The 23,294-nt window shown below is 40.4% G+C and overlaps 1 protein-coding gene across 2 annotated transcripts; it reads right to left on the minus strand.

The window, feature by feature from the left end:
- Window positions 1–4,471: 4,471 nt before the first annotated feature.
- Window positions 4,472–22,731, minus strand: ISOC1 (isochorismatase domain containing 1). 2 transcript variants are annotated; one of them, XM_054589865.1, is made up of 6 exons: window positions 22,400–22,731; window positions 12,737–12,856; window positions 12,412–12,615; window positions 10,684–10,800; window positions 7,398–7,446; window positions 5,612–5,672 (listed from the first exon to the last, which is right to left on the minus strand). In XM_054589865.1, the coding sequence occupies exons 1-5, from the start codon at window positions 22,709–22,711 to the stop codon at window positions 7,402–7,404; spliced, it is 798 nt and encodes a 265-aa protein (XP_054445840.1). In that variant the 5' UTR covers window positions 22,712–22,731; the 3' UTR covers window positions 5,612–5,672; window positions 7,398–7,401. The 2 variants fall into 2 exon arrangements, with proteins under 2 accessions (XP_054445839.1, XP_054445840.1); XM_054589864.1 differs by lacking the exon at window positions 7,398–7,446 and having other exon boundaries at window positions 4,472–5,672.
- Window positions 22,732–23,294: the final 563 nt, after the last annotated feature.

Raw genomic sequence — 23,294 nt, forward strand, 5'->3', positions numbered from 1 at the left:
AGACTGTTCCCAGTGGGGAGGCTTTCACAAGGTAAGTAATCAGTAGAGCAGTGCTGCAAGAGTGAACAAATAAACCCGTACATACTCACCCCAGAGGGCTCTTGGTAGCAAAGTCTGCTTGTATCATATTTCTTATGTGTTAAAATACTTCAGAACCTATGCTGCTAGTCTATCAGATCGAGAGCTTTTGTTGGATGATATTAATATAAATAAATCTCTGTGCACCTGGACTTACAATTTTCCACATTTCAATTAGACAAAATAGAATTTGTGTACAATCCAAATTCTAACAATTAGTAATGATAGCAAGATTGATTTTTTTCTAGAAATTGCTTTGCTATTTTGTAAGTTAATGTAGACTAAAATAATTTAATGCCTTGCCTTCCTAAGTAGCTTTCATTTATATTTTATGTCTTTCAGTAGTTTTTCAAAGGGTAAAGAGATGTGAAACCTATTGTGAGAGGATTCAACTAACCACGCTTATCTAAGCATAGTACTATTTAGCAAATTTGTATTCATAGAATTTATTCCAATATCTAAAATGAAAATCTATAAAATGCATTTCAAAAGACTAAGCAATGAGCTCTCATTCATCTGTCCTTGGGGGGAAAGAAGCCCATCTCAAACAATGCAGACAATATAAAATCTCTAAGCTAATCGAGACAGTCCACAAAGACAATATTTTAAATGCTCACAACACCGTTATGCCTTGTTCAATCATTGGATTTTCTATGGTTACCAAAGACAGTGAGGTAGTACTTCTTAGTTTTGCATTTTCTAAGGTATAGTTCTCTTTAAATTAGATAGGGCACCCTTGATCGAACAGTTACAATGATTCATTTTCTCTTCTGTAGTATCCATTTAGCACTTGAGGGCAATCAGCCTACTGTGTGTTGCTTGGTTATGGCACAATGCTGAGGCTGTTTTTAGCCAGAGGCAGTCTGAAAACTCTTACATTAAATGACAGTTTGCAGAAAAGTGTAACACCTAGTATTTAGATGAAAAGGTAGGCCATTTTTGTCATCTCATCCAATTCCATTTCCTGTATGAGAGAACCTCAGAGATCTCTCAGAAAGGCTTCAAGGCGGCTGCAGAGAGAGCTGGGACAAGCAAGAACCAGAGCCCTGCCAGACTTTTTGCCCTTCCAGGACACTGCATCTGTCTGTCTGGAGATACAGTCTCTCCACCCCTCCCCGGGAGTTTCTCACACCTACATGTCTCCCTGGGTGTCTAAAAGCCTTGAACGCTTATCCATTTCTCCATGTTGTTTATGGGAACCTTGAGAGATGACATTTTCCCCAAGTATCAAAGCTATTAAGAATGGAGCCATGACTGTGATTTCAATGCCTTCAATTATACAATGCCTCGCGGAGCCACTGACCTTCCCCAGTATGAAAAGGAAAATCCTCCATTTTTTTTCTTTCCTGCCAACTCCCTTCTCCAACAAGCCCAACCATCCTTTTTTAATTTGAAAAGAAAGGTATGTGCATATGTGCATGTGATGACACACAGTGTTAGACCTAATCCATGTTGCCTACGTGCAGGAATAAGTTGCTGAAATCCAATATTGACATCATGGGGCGCAGAGTGTTTAAGTTTTGCCAAATCCTCCAAAAGAATAAAGAACTTACTTATTGGTATACAGACAATACAAACAAATGGATGCGAACATTTGGTTAGTGGCTACCAATTGACACCTATGTTCTTCATTCATATATTTCCCATGTTCTTTAGGGTCTTAATTTCTTGGAAAAAAATAACCACATTTCCAACAACTTATAAAGCATCTCACATTTTTAGTTGGGGCTGCCATACAGGCAATTTTGAAAGAACAATATGCATTTTCCAGAAGCCCAATTCAAAGCTGCATATATTCAACATACATTTAACAATGAGTACTTGCTATTAACCACCAGTTCTAAGACATGCCACCTCTCATTTCTTGCATTTACTGTCTGAGTGGGAGGAACAATTTAGAAGGGAAGCAGCTGCAAGAACAATGAACAAATCCAAAGCCAAGTGACTTTAAGAGTTGAGTAGTAAAATACACTGTGCAACTAACAATTATATTAAGAAATGGCAAGTGTGATCTAAGTTGACTATTTTCTACAATTAAAGATACAAAAAGCTAACTTTACAATAAAAAAAATCTCTATTAACACAATGGACTATAGGACATAAATATATTTTCCCTGCCTCCACCCCACTTTTCTGGAAACAAAAAGAGCTAACTGGAATTAAAAATAGGCTTATTTTATTCTTTTGATGGCATCATACTTACCACCTTCCTTTCTTTATATAAATATGACTACAAGTTAGAAAAAAAAACAACACAAGAAACCCAAAAAGCAAGTGTACTAGCTTTTTGTTGCTGTGTAACAAGGATAAACTTAGCAGTTTAAAACCAGAGAGATTTATTACCTCACACCCTGAAGGCTAGAAGACCAGGCACCGCAAGACCTTCTCTGCTCAGGGTCTCATAAGGCTGAGAAATTAAGATGTCAGCTGCATCGTGTTCCTACCTGGGGGCTCTGGGGAGAATCTGCTTCCAAACTCATCCCAGTTGGTTGTTGAATTCAGTTCTTTATGATTAGGTCCCTGTTTCCTTGCTAGCTGCCCCCATCCACAGCCTTGGACTTCCCTCCTTCTCAAAGTCAGCTGTGGAGTTTCCCCGCTGAATCCCATTTGCCAGGAAGAGCCAGTCCCTTTTAACAGCTCACCTGATTGGCTCCAGACCACAAAGGCTCTCTATCTTAGGCTGAACTGATTTGAGACTTTAATTACCTGAGCAAAAATCCCCTACAGCTGCACAGAGGTTAGCGTTCACTGGGACATGTGCGCACACCAGAATGGGAACCTTGGGGGCCATTTCAGAATTCTGTCTCCAACAGCAGGCAAATCAGGATCACAATCTCTCCAACAGAAGTTACAGGTTATTTGACTTGACCACCATCTTAGATTTGTATCTCTTCTAAAAATACCCTTTCTTGACTGAGAGGTCTGCTGTTCAGAATTTACAGCTGAATTGGACCTTTGAGGTCATGATCTTTAAAGTTCCACCCAGCTTCTAAAGCTATATTTACCCAAATATCAACTTTGAAAAAGGGAAAATATTCCACCTCACTAGAGAAATGTGATATTTAAATGGATATAACATGGTACTTGGTTTCCTGGTTAGAATAATTTATCTTTGACTTTAATTTTAGTTAAAGTTTCTGTAGATGTTTTAGCATTTCAATAATGAAGTGTTTTGATCCTGCTCCTAACTCCCTTGCCATTCTATGCACTGGACTATTCTTTTGCTTATGTTTTCAAGTTCTTTATTTACATCAGTTAAAAGAGTCTTATTCTACAAAATTACAGACACTTCCAAGTTCAAAGCCTAATGTATTAAAATCAATTCAGTTTTCCTAAAATAATGTCCTGTCACCATTTTTGCATAATCTGCAAAAAAGAAGACAGAATTCACAATTATGCTACCCTGAACTTTAATCTTGATTTGACATTCCTGACTCTTTGACATAACTTAATTCAATTCACATTTACCAAGAGGTCATACTATTGATATATCAGATTTTATACCAGACTATGTTTCCGAGGGGCTTTTTTTTTTTTTTTTATCCTAAACACATAGCACAATATTTAGAACTTACTAGGTTCCCACATGTTTCCGGAATGAGTATAGGAATTTTACAGGTTTCTGCTTCTGGGTGCTTGAAATCTAGTGGAAAAGACGGATTTAAGCCAGTAAGAGCCACTTCAGTCTTCTAACCTACAGAACTGTAACATACTAACCATGTGTTGTTTTAAGCCAGTAAATTTGTGGTAATTTGTGATTGTGGCCATAGAAAACGAACTGAGGGTCAGAGTTGGTTTTAGCTCTGAAAAGGCTTCACTGTGGTGGCATTTGATGAGAAATGAAGGGCCTGGTGCAGTGAGGAAAACAGGTGTTGTTACAAGTCACTCTACTCAAAGTGTGGTCCCTTCTGAACAGCACGGGTATAAACCAGCCTTTGTTGGAAACTCAGTGTCAGGCTGGACCCCAGACCTACTGAACCTGAACCAGCAGTTTAACCAGATCCCCAGGTGATCTGCATTCATATTCAAGTTTGAAAAGCACTAAGTTAGATTTATTAAAAACTACTTTAAAATGTGGAAAAATCTTGGATACTTCTGACACACAAGGTTGCTGGAAAAAAAAATTTAAGGACACCACAAAAAGAATGCTAGGTCGTTGTCTGGTACCACTGCCAGAACAAACTTATCTCCTGCTCTTGAATCATGAAGAAGGCTCTTCAGTAAGATGCATTTGCCCCGGCCTGCAAAGAGTTTCCCTTCTTTGGACATTCCCATGGGTTGAAAGATAATAAATGTCAAAAAATTTTATACCTTTAAATAAATATTAGAATCCCTGGAATAGTCCTCATAGAGCTTTGTTCTAAGGACAAAATAATTTCATTCACATAATACATTTTCTTTAATTATTTTAATATAAAAGACAGCAATGTTCCATATTTCACATAATTATTAAAAAGTTTTAAAACCCTCTAATAAGTATTTAATGAAAATAAATTTATTGAAGAATAGCAATGGCTAAAAAATTAATACTAACAAATCATTACTGGTGCCTTTATAACTGGAGGGTAGGTGGAGAAAATATCAAAACAAAAACATGAACATTTAAACCTACATTTTATCCAGCCTTTATCTTTTTGGTAAATCTTATGCATATTAGAAGATACAGTCAAGATTTTTGTAAAGATATTCAGCTAAGGTAATACTTCAAAGATTTTAAAACAGCATTCCAGTAATTACATAACATGGCAAATCTTCTCATCTGTTTACAAAATTAAAACAGTGACCCAACAAGTCTCTCTAGGAAAAGATTCAACTAAAAAAAAGAGAACATTAACAGATAACTAGTGATGGTGACCAAAGTAAGAAAATTAGTATAATCAAAAACGATAAAATGATTCATTATATAATTTCATCTGGTTAGATGAATGCAACTCAGTAACCTGACAGCATTATGATGGGAAAGGGAAGCATAAATCACAGCCCTGCTTTTAAATCTCACATAATAATCCCATTTCAACCCATCTGTAAAGTAAAAGCACTGAATCCACATTAATGTTTTAACATACATGTTACAATAATACAAAAGTCAAACTATTATCAGTACTTCTTTTTCATTATGGTATACAATTTAAGAAAATTTCACTAGAGTGCACTTTTGGAAGTTACGGTCAATGTACACAGTATAGATGAAACAGGCACCTCCATTATAATTGTTTTTTAATAAATAAAAGCGCATTGAGAAAGAAAGAAGATAAGCAGCACCTGAAGCCTTTGACGTTTATAACTAAATACTGGTACCCAAATGGTCTAACTGGTTAAGATTTACTAAGAGGCGCAAAGAAAGAGCCTACTTTTGACTTAACATTTTAATTCTAGTAGAGACAAGAGCCTGTCTGGGCTTGCAGTCCTGTCACCTAATGGTGAGTAGTGTGCATCCTTCAAACGTCCTATACTTTGGAAAGCAGACCCGACTCCGGAGCACTCGCCTTAATTAGGTTCTGAACTTCCTTGAACTTTGGATGGTCTTTATCAGCCACCAGCTGTAGCAGAACAGCCTCGCTGGTGGTCACGATGATCCCAGTTCGAGCTAGACGCTTTACAAAAGAAAAAGACAAGTCAAGAAGGACACATGAGAATAAACATTATGTTAAAACAGCAAAAAGTTTGCTGGGACACAATAATTAGTATTGTCTATTAAAACCATGGTCCTTAGGCATACTATCAAACTCAGTGACGGGGACAGACTTCAAACTAACCACGCTTCACACGCACTGTGATTATTCTCAATATTAGTACTATGGGCTGGAAACAAGGAAAAGAAAACAGCCAGGGGTAGACAGGAAATCAAGGCTAATGACTTTAAAACAATGATTCTCATTTCTTTTTTCTGTCTACAAACCTGTGACATGGAGCACCTGTGTCCTTCCACCCAGTATGAAATGACCAGCAGTAGAAGAGCCTCATGTGAGGTTTAAAAACTGCCCCTGGATGATGACCACTGCTGCCCCCATCATTAACTTTTTAGAATCACTAAAGCAAAGTATAAAAGTTAAGTTTGTGTAATTTCACTGACAGGTCAAAGAACATTCTTGCTAAATTGCTCCAGTGGAAACATAATAAAGAACTAAGGATAGAAACTGGAGGAAGAGTGGGGGGCGGGGAAGGCTGGAGGAAGGCAAAGAGGATAAAGTGGAGAAAATGGGATGGGTGAAGGGAAAAGGGAGATGAGGAGAGAATTCTTGAGTAGAGATTCATTTTTTAGATGTATTTGTTATCACAAACCCTAGACAGAAAAAAAAATCAAACAACAGCAACAATAAAATGGGCCAACTGTTGTCTAAAAAAACATCCAATGTAAGAACCATGGAAGATGAGGTGGTTAGAAAAATTTCTAGGCAAATCAGCGGAAAAAACCCAGGTCAGTCTCTCATCAGAAAAGAGTAGCTTGAAGAGCCAAGACATCTCTGTGAGCAAAAGCAAATCCTCCTTCAGGGGGCTGCAGAGCCACAGGCCCAGCCTTCCCACTGACAGACCCTTTCTTTTTGTCCCAAGGATGCAGAGGGAAGTATAAGCCAGAGCTTATTTATGAGAAAGCAAGCTTGGACCTCGACAACCAGAGAGCAGGGAGTACAGAGCAGATGACCAGAACTCTCAAGAAATTAAAAAAAAAATCAGGGAAAAATGAAGGAAAGAGGAAGAAAAAAAAGCAAGGCTGCTGGTGACTTTTATGTCAGGAGTAAGTTGTCTCTTGAGTTTTTTAAAGACTTCTGGAAATGAATTTCCTCTTCCTTGCTTTTCGGTCAGCTCCTGACTACCATATCAAAACCATTAGAAATCTCAAAGGACTGCACCCTGGCTGGGTGGCTCAGTTGGCTGGAACATCAGCTTGTACACCAAAAGGTTTCAGGTATGATCCCCGGTCAGGGCACACATGGTTGGCAATCGATGGATGTTTCTCTCTCACATTAATGTTTGTCTCTTTCTTCCTTTCTCCTTCCTCTCTCTCTGTAAGATCCTCAGGAGAGGATTGAAAAAAAAAGAAATCTCAAAAGACTGTGTGCCTGCTTCACACAGAAGGGCGGGGAATAAATGTAAGGCTATTTGCAACTTGGCTGTGTACGTCCAGTCACTCAAACCCAGCGCCCCGCCCCGCCCCAGCTCCCCCACCCCCGCACTGGCTGGTCTGCCCTGCTTTCCTTACTGCTCATCGCTGAATCAACAGACTCAGTATCAAGTCTGAATCCAAATCACACACATTCAATGTTAGTGGAAGTGCTTTAGAAACTCCAAAATACCCACAAAAGTCAGTGGTCGCTAACCTTTCTAGTTCCTTAGTGAGGCAGGAAGGACAGATAGCTGTTCCCAGGTCTGTGGAAGAAATGTGATGATGCAGGAAGAGCCAGTGTCCCCAGTGCTCTGCTGACCCAAGCCCAGTCCCCTCTAGGCCCAACAGAATCAGGTCGCAGTGGCAGGCTGGGCCAGGATGCTCCAGACACACAAACACACTTTAGTAAACTAAAACCTGCACAATATTACTTAGCTTCAAGACTGACATATGGCCAATACTGACTACATTCAAAAATAATCAAGCCAACAACCTGTGTATGGGCAGGTATGGCTCAGCAAAATGGAAAGTTTTTAAATCAGGCTCGTGGACGTTCCCACAGTGCCTGCCCAGCCCCCACCTGGAAGGGGACCTGAGCAGGGAGGGAACAGCAGCAGCTTTTCCAGACACCAGCAGGTTCCTGCTCACCACCCCGAGCTATGAGGACACCTACAATACTGCTTCCAAACTCACTTTCTCTCCTGGCTTATACAGGGGCAATTAAAACTCCAGCTGTTTTAACTGAATGTGGGTGCGTGGCTAATTCTTTTCCAATATTTTTTCCTCACACTTGCGACATCAGTCCAACTAGGCCAAAGGAAAGGAATGATTACTCTGACCTACAAACTGGAAAATCAGGAGCACACAGCCTTGACAGCCTCAAAGTGAGCAAAGGAAGAAAGGGACAAACCCATCAGATTTCCAAGCAACATTAACGACTCCCCAGAAGTACAAAGACATCAACTTCAAGAGAGGGTTTTATTCTCTTTTATTCTGCATTAACTCTACAATTATTAGTGGAAAGCAACAATGCCTTAGAGATAGAAAGTAGGTGCTCAAAAATTTCTGTTGAATAAAGTATGTAGCACAGACCCTTGGCACAGAAGTTTCAGTAATGGTAACTATAAACTGTATCAGTATAATAATCTTAACAGGCAATATGGGTGGTCTCAGGAATTATCTTCAGCAGTTGTGCTCTAAAGGAATAGAGAAAGAAGGCACTGGCAGACTGCTATTTAACTTTCACAGTCATAAAACAAACAAAAAAAATTAATGTTTCTCTCAATAATTTAGGGGCAAACCGAAACACCACCATATCAAATTCAGACTAAGAAAAAAAATCTGAAATGTAGCACATCTCCCCCATCACCACGTAACCTGATTCTTTTTTCCCTTTCAACCTCCACACTTTTATCCAAGGCAATGCTGTTTGCTTCATGCTCTTCCAAACCCACTTGAGATCGTATTCCTTCCCTCCTTCCCTCCTTCCCTCCTTCCCTCCTTCCCTCCTTCCCTCCTTCCCTCCCTCCCTCCCTCCCTCCCTCCCTCCCTCCCTCCCTCCCTCCCTCCCTCCTTCCTTCCTTCCTTCCTTCCTTCCTTCCTTCCTTCCTTCCTTCCTTCCTTCCTTCCTTTGAACTTCTCAGGCCTAGTCCCTTCTGGTCTTGCTTCTACATTTCTGATAAGACTAACTTCATGAAGACCACAACAAATAACAACAATAAAAATAAAAGTGGCAGCAAACATTTGTGATTGCTGTGTCAGGCACTGTACTAAGTGCTACCCATATGTTATCTCATTTAATCCTCACAATCCCTCCCCCCTGACACACACACACACACACACACACACACACAATTATTTTCATTTCACCAATGAGCAATCTGAGGCATAGATATTAGATAACCTATCCAAGGGCACAAATTTACAAAATACTAGAACCTGAATTCAAACCCATTATTAACTCTCCACTGTTTGGACTCCTAATCACAGAGATTATAGACTATCTCTCAAGGAAAGAGGTTTAGATGATAAATAGCTATGTTTTTATTCTGAGTCTCCTGAGAAGACAGGATTGCCAAATATGAAAAATCTTCTGTAGTAAATGCCATAATAAGGACGTGTCTGAAAAAATTACATGACTGTAGAACAAAAGTCCTTGAAATGTCTTTACAAGCAAGGAAGATTTTTGTTCCTTGTATGTTTTTAGTTTTTACGTTCTTGGAAACACTTCAAGTTCTAGACCTCAGCATTACCAGAAAGATAAATATCCACAGAGGAAAAGAGCTGTGAGGATCTGACAGTGGAAGTGTTTAAACTCAGGTTACTGAGGAAATGGGAAAAGTGGAAGTTGATTAACTCATGGCTGTAAGAACAGCTTAAAGATCCTTGCTGAGATAAGACAAAGCAAGAGTACCTACCTACCAGAGAATCCAACAGTCCAGGTACACTTAAAAATAGTTAAACAGAAATTAATAAAACTATATCCACCTGTAATCCCAAAACAGGACTCACTGCTCCAGGAATAAAATAGTGAACAGATGGCCAACCAGGCCTTAAAGCAAACGCTGCAGCTAGCCAGCTCCCCACCTGCTCGTGCACCAGCCCTCCCCACTGACCCGTCCCCCTCCTGCCCGACTCTTTCTCATCTGCCCTAGCGCACCACCCCACGGAACACTTTAGGCTACAAAGATGACTTAGCAACCCTATAGAGAACGGATAATGAGTTAAAGAACTTGGCAACTCAATCTACATGTACATTACTGTAAAAATTATTACAGAGTTAGAATTAAACATGAGAGAGAGACAGAGAGGGAGGGAAGGAGAGAAAAAGGGGACGAGGAGATCTCCACAATATGGAGTGGATGTTTCAAAGGATTATGTGCTAGTTTGCTTTTCAATAGTCTTGGAATTGAAAATGCTTAAGTAAGACTACTGTCATGCAACACTGACAAAAAATCATTGAATCCCCATTCTGTGATACACATCTTGACACTCTAATGCAGAGAGGCATGGGACACTCTATGTCAGTGGTATCTAGTCAGGCACACTTCCTGTCCCCAGAAATTCAAGTCTGGGGACATCTAATATGAGGCTGAATCAGGCTTAGGCCCACTACGCCCCAGGTTTGGCTAGATCTTGGTTGAGTTAAACCTTGGGGAGTTGTTTTTAATTTGCAAATCTCTAAGTGGTTCAGATTAAGCTTACTGGAATTCTTCTAAATTCATGCACAAAGCTACAGCAAAGCTATGACAGATATAAGAAGCTCTTGGCGTAACAGGTGATCTAAGCCTAAGGAGACGACAGATGTAAAACAGGACGTGGAGGCAAGACCTCAAAGGTTGGTCAACGCACAGGCCAGACTCCAGAAATCAGTGAATCTGATACTGTTCAACTACGCTCAAATTTATGAGGTAAATCTTTCATTATTGTTAAACACTCAATGCCCCTCAAACTTGTTTGGAAGACTTGATAAATGATTTATTTTACAGTGGGACAATTACCTCAAGAGCAAACATCCTGTCCATCATGCTTCTCGATGAGGTGGCGTCAGCAACGATGTGAACCTCAATACCTCGGCCAACTAGCTCCAGAGCTGTTTGTTGGATGCACACGTGAGTCTAGGAGAAGTCAAGAAATCATATATAACAACACAGTAAACTGCAAGTATCTTACAAATGTGCAACCACACAACAAAGCAGAGAGAGTACTACCCTCTTCTCTACCTAGGTTTGCCTCTTAACTTGTTAAGTGATCTTGAGTGTAGACAGCATCTCTGGCTTTGGTTTCCACTTGTAAAGTCAAGAATTGGATTATATCATAGGCTCCTTCACCATATTCTTAGAGCTCTGTGAGAAATTTGTAAAAGATTTTCCTCTATGTCATCTGGATGACCTTCATACAGCTGACGACTACCACTTAGTTTTGATGCCACTCACTGTTGGGTTTATTTCTGAATTCACACCAAGTGCCTAACACAAAGGATGAGTCTGCAGTACTGCAGATTGAGAAAGCAGTGGGAAAACTGAGCTGTTACAAGGCACCCAGGAATAAAGGTAGGCCAAGTGAAAAATAACTTGTGACACAGGCAGAAAATACCCAGTATATATACCAGCAAATATATTATACAGGCTCCATCTCTCTTAGTACTAAACTTGTAAATATTTAGTGGAAAACACAGAGTAAAAACATGCTCCAATGATAACTGGACTATACAACAAATGAAAGCAGACATTGTTCAATAATGCCATGATGTCAACCTTGTCCTTATATAACAGGACAGCTCTGGAGAATTATCAACTGACATCTCATTAAAATTTGCATTGGAGGACAGCCCAATGATGGTTTTCATTAGGTGTGAGGTCTGATAATGATGAAGGACCAAAAAGTGCGAAAGTCAGCAACAGCATCTGGTGTGACATTTATACAAATGGGCTTTGTCTAGGCTGTCATTAATGAGATATTTACATATACACTTAAACCTGAAACATCTTTCTACTGATAAAACCTACTATCAAAACATCAGAAGTGTATTCAATTAATATTATTTGGATTTCACTGCTTCCATAGTTTTTAAAATAACTAAAATTTTTAGTTCAATAGTTGTTGAAAAGCTATAAATCAACACATATTCTATTTGCACATGTCCACAAAAAACAAACAAAGAAATCATTTTAATCAGCATTAGGAATCCATGAGTATTTTTTCCTTGAAAAAGTATATATATATATATATATATATATATATGCTTCAAATGTGAATGACAATGAACTACATGACTTCTAAATTTTTTGAAGCAAAAATGTGATCCAAGGTGAAATCCTACAAGACATAAAAATAATGCCTTTGGTGAAAATGTGTTCCAAAAGCAATGGTTAAAAGTAAAGGTCCAAGAATTCATCAACCTAGACTGAAATCCAGCTCCATTTAGTTAAGCTCCATCCCTTAACTAAATGTATGAACTTGGGCAAGTTATACAGCATCTGTGTTTTAGTTTCCTCATCTACTAACACAAGAGACCAAGAGTACTTAGCTCAGAGGGTTGCTATGAGACTTTAATGAATGAATACACACAGTATTTAGATCAGTGCCATGCATAGAGTCAACACTTAATAAATGGTGGCTATTTTTCATCATGATTACCATCTACACGGTACTCTATATACAAAAATGCATTCTGGAATCAAGTTCTTTACAAATGATATATCCAAAGCCTAACAAAAGGTACTTACTTCTACTCCAAATAACACAACACTCCTGACTCCAGGAATCTCTGCTAATGCCGCTTCTACTTCTGGTAGTACCATTGAAAACTTGGTCTTTGGAAGTACCAGTTTTACACCTGTTAAATCAATTTCTTGAACAGTGCTTCCAAGACCTTTAGGGTACTGTTCTGTTACAATAACTGGAATTCCTAAAATCCGAGCCCCTTGTAACTGAAAAAAAAAAAAAGAACACACAAACAAAAAACCCACAAAGATAATTAGCAATACATATAGGTGTGTATATATGATGTAGCTAATGCTTCAGTAAACTGGAAAAAATAAACAAACATACCAATCTTTGTCCCACACTAATAATATCCCCAAAATACTTGATGGCTGGTCTGAATCTTTCTTGCATATCACAGCAGAAAAACACAGTGCTTGAAGGTGTAAGATTTCCCAGGGTAGTGAGCTGAAGAAAAGAAAAAATGATTTAGCACTCATTATACAATGACATTTATTTTCAATGGAGGTCAGTAAAGGAAGAAAACTGTTCCTATTGTTTGACCCAGTCAATTTCTACAACTATTATCCAAAAGAAATGATTTAAATTACAGGAAAAAAATTATCCACAAAGATGTTCACTGAATTGCTTTTCATAGTGAAAATTAGCAATAAGCCCAGGACGAACAATACAGAAATGACTTAAAAAATTTCAACACATTCACAAAACATTTTTTTAGCTAATTAAAATAGCATATGCACATATGTTCTCAAAAAATTTGCACTACCTAAAAAGAAATGCTTATGATCTAATGTTAATAATAAAAAACAGAGAACTGTTCAACAGTATTTCAATAATGAAAAAATGTGAATAAAAAGTTGAAGCAAATATATGAAAACAATAAGTAGTTAATAGTGAGGGGTATTAGTAATATTTTCTCTTTATACCTTTCTTATATTTTCCAAGTGCTATTTAAAAAACATTTCCTGAATGCTATTTAAAAATATATATTACTTTTATAATAAAAACTAATGTTACAACAGTAAAAAACTTAAAGTTGATTATGGCCTTGCTTACACGTACAAAGTAAAATTTAAAATAATCTGTTGTAGAGACCATGGAACATAAAACTGAAAAGGCAGACAGAAACAAATCCAGAATTATTCCCTGTCATCAGGATAGAAATATCATGATGCTATTTTTAAGAATAACTTAAAGAGTTCAGAAAAATTACAATGAAATGATGCCAAGCACATCATCACTGTTAAATGGACAGACATAAATTTGATGTTTGTGTTTTCAAACGTATTTATCAAAATCAGGAAAGTCAATGACTTAAGATGAAAACTGGGTATTAGGATACCAGGCTTCAGATTGCTGTAGTTGGTCAACTCTAACAATTTGGGTCTAACATGAACCTCCCACAAAGTGAAAATTACTACTGAAAACAGGAATTTAACCTCACTGGATTCTTAAAAGCCCATGGTGCTTTTCCTTCCACCTTCTTAAGCTACAGAAAGCTCCTTGGTCCTGAATGAACTCCCACCACTACTCTCCCTAGCCACCTCTACGCCGCCCCTCGAATTCACCTGTTTTGCTCTAAAGCCACCAGCAGATGATAATCACTAATACTTTTCTACAGGAACCTGTGCCCCGATTATATGGCGGTGGTTTCACCACCAGCCTGGCCTTAGACAGCCCTCATGCTTCTGTGCACAGCGTTCCCTCAGCGAGCCATTACTATAGGAATTAAGGGAATCAATAAAAGGAATCTTTTATCCTTAAAAGTATGACTGCTCTAATCAGCTTTTTCTTTATTCATCTATGTCCTGGTCTGAGAGTCTCTGGCACTGTAATCTCCTGCTGGTGTTAATACTATAGATGTGCACCGATTAACCATGCGCAATGCAATACCAAGTTCATGTCAGAACAAGTGCCATCTGTAATTCCAACACTATGAATAGGGTGTTCCTAATTTGCCAATAAAGTATAATTAAAATAAATATTCAAGCACCTTAAATTATATATTCTATGGTTGCTTCCTTAAAATTTTAATGCAAGTATTATGCCTCCATTTTGGTCATTTTTCAAAAGCAGTGAATATTTTATATATATAGTATATTAGTACATGTATTATATGTACTTAGAGGACTATTTTAAAAAGAATCACTCTGTATTTTAAATTCTCAGTGAACTTTAAATCTTGGTTACAAAGGCTCAAAATCTACATATTTTCTTCTTATTAATTTGAACCAAGGGTCCCTAGTCACTTGCAATGTGTTTAGGGCGCACTATGAAAAGCAGTTTACCTGCAACAGGCCTGTTTCAAATTACAGTAATGCAACGCAACCAATCTCGCCACTCAGGACAGGGGAAAACCAGCAAGCATGCAAATACAACCCCTGGCAATTGCGTAATTGTGTTGCAGAGCCATGCACTAACACACAGTTTATACCTGCTTAGATCACAGATCTTATCTCAGATTATACTGATTAACTCTATACATTCCGAGTAAGTGTGGTTGTCTGGATTCTAAATTCACCGATGGTTATAAAAAAACAAAAGAAAACAGAAACTGCAAGAGACAGGCAAACTGAGAGCTGTAAGAAATGAGAGCTGACAGAGAAAAGATTTAATATGCAATAAAAGCAGATCAAAACTCAATTTGTTCTACAACCTAGACCTCTACTGAAGGAGTAACAAGCTGTACAAAACTTATAAATTGGGGCAGTATCATTTTAGCACACCCATTAAAAAAAATGTTAAATTATATAACATTTCAGGACTGCAATATAAAACGGTCAAAGTGTTCAAACACATTTTGGACACTTTAAGAAATAAAGCCTTACCTACCCAGAAATCCGAAATATTCAGAGTTGCGGTTCACCGGGGTCCCTGTTAACCTGGCGCTCCCGGTGGGGAGGCATCCTGATCTGTGGATAGGGCACCTCATCGGGATTACGTCATATCAGACAGAGACTGAGGTCAGAAAATGCAGCCCTAAAATCCTCACCACTCTGCAAAACCTTCCTAGACTAGGGACTCATCATCTATAAACCTTTGTAAACAAAGAAAGAAACCATAGAGATAAAGTGGCAAGACAAGTTTTATGCCTAGGTGACCGGTTATAATTTAGTGAACCAAAAATGCCTAGATGGTCTTCTCTCAAGGAGCTGGAGGTTAACTCTTGACATTCCCTTGAATGTGACCTGCACTTAATAATTTCCTTCCTCAGACTAGAGCACTGAGGGAGAAGGGTAACTGTATAGTGGAAAAACCTGGCAAACACTGCCTCAACCAGATTAACATGAAGGTAATCAGTGATGTCCTGTTGCTAGTACGTGGCCTTGATATAATGTGAGAACGACCTTCATAATCTTCCTCTCAAACTCGCACAATTCCAGTCTCAGCATGAGGGGAAAAATCAGATAAACCAAAACTGAGGTACATACTACCAAAATATCTGAAGAGTACTCCTCAAAAGTGTCAAGGTCACTAAAAGCAATGAAAGTCTGAGAGACTGTCATAGCCCAGAGAAGACTAAGGAGACATGACAACTAAATGTAATTAGTATCCTGGATCAGATCCTGGAACAGGAAAAGGGCAACAGGGAGGAGCTAGTGAAATATGAATCAAGTGTGGAGTTCAGTTAATAGTAACATACTAATATTGGTTCCTTTGTTGTGAAAACTATGACACAGTAGTGGGGGGAAGAAGCTACACTAGACTTAAGTATATGCAAACTCTCTGTGCTATCTTTACTGTAAATCTAATACTATTCTAAAATAAAAAGTTTGTTTAAAAAAAAATGGTCTCCCTAGGCTATGGCAGTTCGGGGGAAGGATGCTACTTTATGAATAACCTGCATAACTTACAAAGCAAGAAAGAGGCTTTGAGGCTATAAACAAACAAACAAACAAAACAAAACCAACCCTGAAAATCTTTAATCATGACCAACTAACCATCTACCCACCCCAAATCCACATGAATTCCAAAAGCTTTTGCTAAATTACACACTGACTATAATTCAGGGACTTCTTATTTGACTCATGAATTTGTCTTAAAACTTTACAGACAACATAAATAATATAAAATTCACACACATATTTAAATACCAAGAGCTGATCACAGCCAATGGCTTCCTCAAGCAAGAGTTTAAGAGATCAATTTCTAGCATAAACATTTTGTCCACTTTCTTAAGAACTGTCATAGCTGGGATTTTGACCTTGGATTTCATATTCAAAAGGCTTTCCATCCAAAAGGCTCATTATTACCATTATCATGACAGTATTTATCCTCCTCCATGACCACAGGTGCTATTTTCTTTCTTAATACCACCAAATCCTTAGTGTTAAAATTTCCAATTGCTTGTATCATTTTTGTTTGTACTGTTTACATTTTTTATTCTTTCTTACATTACCACTTATCTTCCCTTATACCCTCTTTCACCTCCATCCCCCTACCCCTGCCCCCAATCACCGCACTGCTATCTGAGCTCTATTTTCTAACAAAGGCTTCTATCTGGGCAAGGAATCTGCCCCCTCCCTTGCTCTGTGCCCCTGTTACTCACGACAGGCACATACAGGGTGACTGGCCTTGCTCAGTGGTGAATTGTGCACCAGTTCTGTTCTCTCCATAGAATACATGGTGAATGTTATATGTTGCATTGTGTCCCCCAAAACTCACATGTTGAATTCCTAACCCCCAGTACTTCCAAAAGTGACTTTATTTCTAAAGAGTCTTTGAGAATATAATTAGTTAAGATGAGGTCATATGGAGTAGGGTGGGTGCCTAGTCTAACACTAGTGTCCCTATAAAACGGGGGAAATTTGGACTGAGAGGCCTTGCGAACCTGAAGGCAGAGATCAGGGTGGAGTGTCTGTAAGCCAAGCAATGCCAAGACTGCCAACAAACCACCGAAAGCCAGGACACAGGCAGGGACCCCATCATCCTTTATAGCCCTCAGAAGAACACCCTGATCTCTAGCCTACAGAACTGCGAGGAAATACACTTCTGCTGTATAAGCCACTATATCTGTGGTACTTTGCTACAGCAGCTGCCTAGTGAACTACCACAGTTGAGTACAAGCTATATATATCTTTAGGAATGATTAAAGTTTCAAATTGTAAATGTGATGTTTTCGAAATTTTGGCAGCCTTTAATAGTCACCAAATAGGCATAATCAGCTTGTGGGAGAGTCCAGAAGAGGACAGAGGGCACCATTATCTCACGCAGAAGCGTTTCCAAGGAAGTCTGATTACCGGCTACAGTAAGACCTTGCTCCCGTACTGACGCACTTAAAACCGAGGTCTGTGCGATGTGACTGCCCTGGGTTACCAGGCTCCCTCCAGAGCATACGCACCCTGTGGACATTAGAATCTGAGTTCAAATCTCAATCTCACCCATTTCAGTTCTATGAAATTAGGCAAAATCCACTGCCATCGCCAAATGGCTGTTTATTAACCTGTAACAAAGCAAGAAAAAGTCTCTACCTCATATGGCTATTTCAAGGATCACATGAGCTTCATGTAATCAATCAATAAACGTATTAGGCTATTGTGATATGCCTTTCATATAGGAAACACACACTACACTCTGAAGTTCAGCACACGTTAAAAAACCTTTTTCTGTAATGAGGTTAAAAGTACCATTTATTACTAAAATCCACTAAGAAATACGCACATACACAGTCACAAATATTGCCTAACTTGTTAACACAGTCTGCAGAACTAAGAAAATGATTCATAGAGTAGATTTCCAAATGCCACCAAAAGACTTACAATTACATGATCTGTTTCTGGCAAAACAGGATTTGGGCTTTTTAATTTAGGCTGCAAAAGAGCATTTCTACCTGCTCTCATGGTAAATGTTCCCTATTAAAAAATCACACCTTCAAACTAGCAAGCCCAAGGGGAGCAGGTTCCTTTTCCTCTTCTTTACAAACCCTGCCTTTGCTCCCTTCCCACCATGAACTCTGGGGTTTCTTCTAGCTATAAAATGTCCATGCCTGTGTTTAAAATAATAACAGTAGTAATAAACTTCCAAGAAAGTGAAGGCTGGAGCCAAATCCCTTCCCAATTAGCCATCTCAGGAAAAGGTCAAAATAACCTTCCCAGGGAAGCTCTTATCTCCTGCCCACACAAAGCTGTCAGAGCCTTCCCTTCCACCTGCAGAGGCAAAGTCCTCTCACTGGCGTCCTCACCGCATCTATTTCTTCCTCTCTTCTACTGGGGCTCCGCTTCCCCTGGTGACAAAGCTGGAAAACACACTGGTGGTGGTATGATATCAAATTTATATGAGTTTCCAGAGGTGAATGTTTCTATTAGTTAAAACATGGCAACTACCTTTTGGGAAATTAAAACTTGTAAGTCATAAAGGTGACCTAAATTCCTACTGCATAATCCTCTCATTTACATTTCTTCTCCCAGGTCTCCAAATTCCTCGGACTTGGAGCGTTCTGACAAAGCTAAAGACACATAAACCATGCTTGAAACAAGAGCTCTCTTCAGCAGCCTGTAACAGAATATTTCAGAAAAGACGACATTAAAAAGTTACCACAGCTTAAAATTGGCAATGGGGGTCTTAAAGATCAGTCCGCATAGAACTGCTAACCAAACATGGGTGCACAGTGTGGCACAAGCACCCACTGTTTTACAGGGTCACTAGCAATGGCAGTCAGAACAAGCAGAGAAGCAAACTCAGACCCGTATGTACGTGGACAATACATTCTAGAGTATATAGTATGTGAGCCAGTGCCACAGAGGCTGACGCTTACGTTTGCAGAAATAACCAGTAACATTATTTATGCTCTGACCTATACGTGGCCTAACTTAGGCTCTTTTTGTCCCTGCCTCTGGGAGAAGGAAGGGGCCTACCATCCCAGGAGCGTGGCCGCCTTGAGTCTTCCCAAGTGACAGACACCTATTCCAAAGAACACCATCAAAACAAATGATCTACAAGCTCAAGTCTATGGCTTGTTTCCCATTCTGCTTGGTATTTTCAAGACTCCTATAGTCAGCTGAAAAGGAGGACCTTCCCATGCTTTGCTATCTCCACCATTACCATGGAATCTTGAGCAGTTCCCTGTATGTTCTGCTCTTCTGCAAAATGAAGTTAGATTAGGTAAGAAAAGAATTAGGTCTTCTTCATGTCTGCATTCACCTGTCAGGCAGTTAGAGCTGCCACTCAAATGTTTGTGGAATGAACAATATGGCCTCCTCTAGCCATAAAATGTCCATGCCTCTAGGATTATACAGCTGTGTTCTAAAAAATATATATAAAAGTCATGAAAAGAAATAGCTGCACTTTTCTTCTGGGAGACTGTTTGTGTATTTTCTCATACAGAAATAGGTATCAGGTATATGACTATGAGGTGGGCCCCTGTGCCCCGCCCCCACCAAAAAACCCCTGGAATTATCTTCTGGAGGACAGGCCCCTTGTAGTACAGGCATCCGCCACTAGGTGAGGTTTTAGGAACCCATCTGTATACCAGCTGGCATTGTTCTGAGAGGCTGTGTTTGGCTTCCGTGATTTTTTATTTTTATTTTTTTTGGAGACTTTCAATGCATTTACCCATTTCATGATGGGTGATTTATAAGCGCACCTGCCCACACTGTGCTTAGCGTTCAGCAGGTTTTGACCAAAAATGGCATAACCTCCTTGCCCACCCCCCACTCACCTTATCTCACCCCAAGTGACTTTTTTTTTTGTTTCCCCGGATGAAAAGTCTTCAAAAGGAAACATCTGCTGCAAATGGAAGATGTGAAACAAAAAACAGAAGTACAAAAAGGCATCAAAATTGATGAATTCAAAAAACTGTTTTGAGCCGTGGGAAAAATGCCCGATAGCTGTATTACATCAAATGAAGAGTACTTTGAAGTTGACTGAAGTTTAAACATGTAAGAATAAATACATAATTTTTAATAAATAAATTCTGGGGTTTTTTTGGTCTCCCCTCGTTCATGTGGGAAGTGTGTTGTGTGTGTGTGTGCATTTATGTATGTTTGCGTATCCTTCCACTTTCTCTGTTTTCAAGGCACCTGGCTAAAGAAGTCAAAATACTATGATTACTTAAAGATAATATAAAAATGTTTCTAATTTAAAAATATATAAAGCATTATGTAATAGATACTTAAGAATTCTTAGGCTATTTAGTGAAAATAATTTTTTAAAAGATAAAAAAGGGTAGTGCTATTATTTTAAACATAATTATGAAAAATAACTATATCTTATCTCCTATACCAAGCAAAATATTTCAAAATCCACAAGTGACCTGGATTACATAATGCCTTTTGATAATGTACCAGATATTTCAAGTATACACATATAAGGATGTTTAGTTAAAAAGTTGTCAGGCCCAGGCCTTGAATTTTTCAAAATAAAAGAATTCTATCCTGGGGGGGGGGGAACGTTAGATGGCAGGGGGGCCACTGGTTTGGTATTATGTCTTATCAGGTTAACAGCCCACCCTCCCTCCCAACCACCACAGGGTATCATTGAAATCATCACAAAAAAGTCTGCATCCTCAAACAGTTCCAGATCTCCTCAGTTAGTATTTAGATTCTTGACTTTAATAATGGGTTTTTCAAGGTGCATCCAACTTCTTAGGTATTTTGGCAGCAATAACCTAAATAGACTGACAAGGAAGGCTGCAGAGAGGTGCCAGCCATGAAAATTCTTTAAAAAAATATTTTTATTTTAATTTTTATTGTAAATTTACTTTTCAGTTATTTGTGACATACACTATTATATTAGTTTCAGGGGTTCAACACAGTGAACAGACACCCCAGTGACTATTTTTCTAACTGCCACATAAAACTCCTAAAGACAAGAACGGGGATTAGTAGACACCTACGAACCACAATCCTCCATATTCTCCATAAGGACAGCTAGGCATCAGAGACCACTTGCCTTCCTCTAGGCTCTGCAGAGGTGGACAATGGACCCTTAAAGCCTTTGTCTGAGCAGGGGAACTTTATCCAGGTTAAAGTACCTGCTTTGGATGCTTCTGGCATGAATGCTGGGATGATAGGATATAAGACCAATTCCACAACTGGCTATAACTGAAAAATAAACCAACTGGAGAATGATCCTGAGAAAACAACACTTCTAACCTCGAATCCCACATTTCAGTTTGGTCTTCCGAAGAAATGGCTTACCAGTTTCTCCAGCAAAGGAAAAATGTTGATGGTGTAGTACTAAAGTATACATCTTTTCTTTTCAAAAATGTAAATCCTCCAGTGAATCCTCTGAGTTTAAAAAAGGGACGGGAGACTGACCGCTGTTTTAAAAAAAAAATTAAAAAGCTATAAAAAAAATCCCCAGATATAATAACTTTGTCAGCCAGCACGAGCAGGAAATCATGGTCTAGCTAAAGTTAATATTAAGAGGGTATTGCAGTCCTGGAGTCAAATGACTTTTTAAATGATTCAGTTAACAGCTAGGAAACGCTTAAGCAAATGGTTACTTTACTTTAGGTTAGGGGAAGCTTAAAGTCTAGAAACTGAAAGCTGGGAGGCGGGGGAAAGAAAGGGTCTGACTACCGAAGTTTTGGGTTTCATCAAGTGGTGAACACAACTCTGGGGAACAGACCCTAAACCCAATACTCTCCATACTCTCTTCCCCCACCCCAATGCCGCATCACCCCTAATAACAGCACAGCCACTAGTGCACAGCGCTTTGGTTACGCAGGAGGATGGACTCGCTCCTGGCACACAAAGCGGAGGCGAGCGGCTGAGGACCAGACACGTGGGGGCGTTCGCGCGCGCCGCCACCAGCTGGGAGGCCCACGCCCCCGCCTCGACCGAGGACAGCTGGTGACCGTCACCTTTGGACGGACACATTCTCTGGGCCGTCCCTGCCGCTTGCGATAGCGAGCGGCCCTTCCAAGCCGGCGAGGCGCACAGGGCCCGGCGTCCGCGCGGCGCGGGGCACCTGAGGAGTGCGGCAGAGACAGGGACGCACGGGGACCGGGAGCGGCGGTGGGGCGCGCGGCCCTCTTGCAGGACCCACCTGGATCTGTAGCGGCACGAGGCGCACCTTGCAGCGCTCGCTCACCGCGAAACCCTTGGGCAGGTCCACGTACTGGCCCCACTCCTCAGCGAAGAGCTGCACCACGAATTTGCGGTGCATGTCGAGCTGGTCGCCGTACAGGCTGAGGAACTTCTGGATGAGCAGCTCGTAGCCGGCGCCGTGGGGCACGGACGAGGGCCGCGCGAAGACAGAGAAACAGAAGAGCACAGGGACCGTACCCGACGGGGTCCCCGCGCCCACTCCGCCGCCGCCGCTGGAGAGCGCCGGGACCGCCGACTCCTCCGCCGCCATGTTCCCCTGAGCGTCTGCCAGCTCCAAGGCCGCCGCGCCCCGCCTCCCCGCGCCGCCGGCTCGTCCGCCCGCTCGGGAAGGCGAAGGGGCGGGCCCTGGCGGCCGCAGCTGGCGCGCCCTCCTCCCAGCCGCGGAGGTTGAGCGCTGGCGTTGGGGTGCGCGCGGAGGCCAGCGCCTGCGCCGGCCGCCCGGACCGCCCCCTCCAACCCACAGTTGTGGCGTGGCCGCAGCTCGGGGAGGGGTTTTGGGGCGCCCCTTACACCCCGCTCCGCCCGCCTTCGAATGAGTGGTGTTTTCCGAGAGTTTAGAGTTGTGCTTGGGGCCGTAGCGAGGCCCGACTGAACCTGCTGCGTTACCTGTTGGCCTGGTGCAGAGGCATGCAGCCCTCCTCGAAGATAGCAGCAGTAATCTTCAAAGCAAGAGGGCAAGCTGTTACTGTAAGATCAGCGGAGTTTAAAATGCTGACTTGGGGGGACCCAAGGCTCAGCATTCCATGTTTTTTCAGTTCCATGGAACACGATATCACTAGTAATGGAGTTGCACTTTCTGGGAGAACTTGAATTGGAAATTGCAGAATACAAAC

This window comes from Pteronotus mesoamericanus, unplaced genomic scaffold (genome assembly GCF_021234165.1).
Source record: "Pteronotus mesoamericanus isolate MK-2021 breed Mesoamerican mustached bat unplaced genomic scaffold, CSHL_Meso_final scaffold_167, whole genome shotgun sequence".
NCBI classification, from domain to species: domain Eukaryota; kingdom Metazoa; phylum Chordata; class Mammalia; order Chiroptera; family Mormoopidae; genus Pteronotus; species Pteronotus mesoamericanus.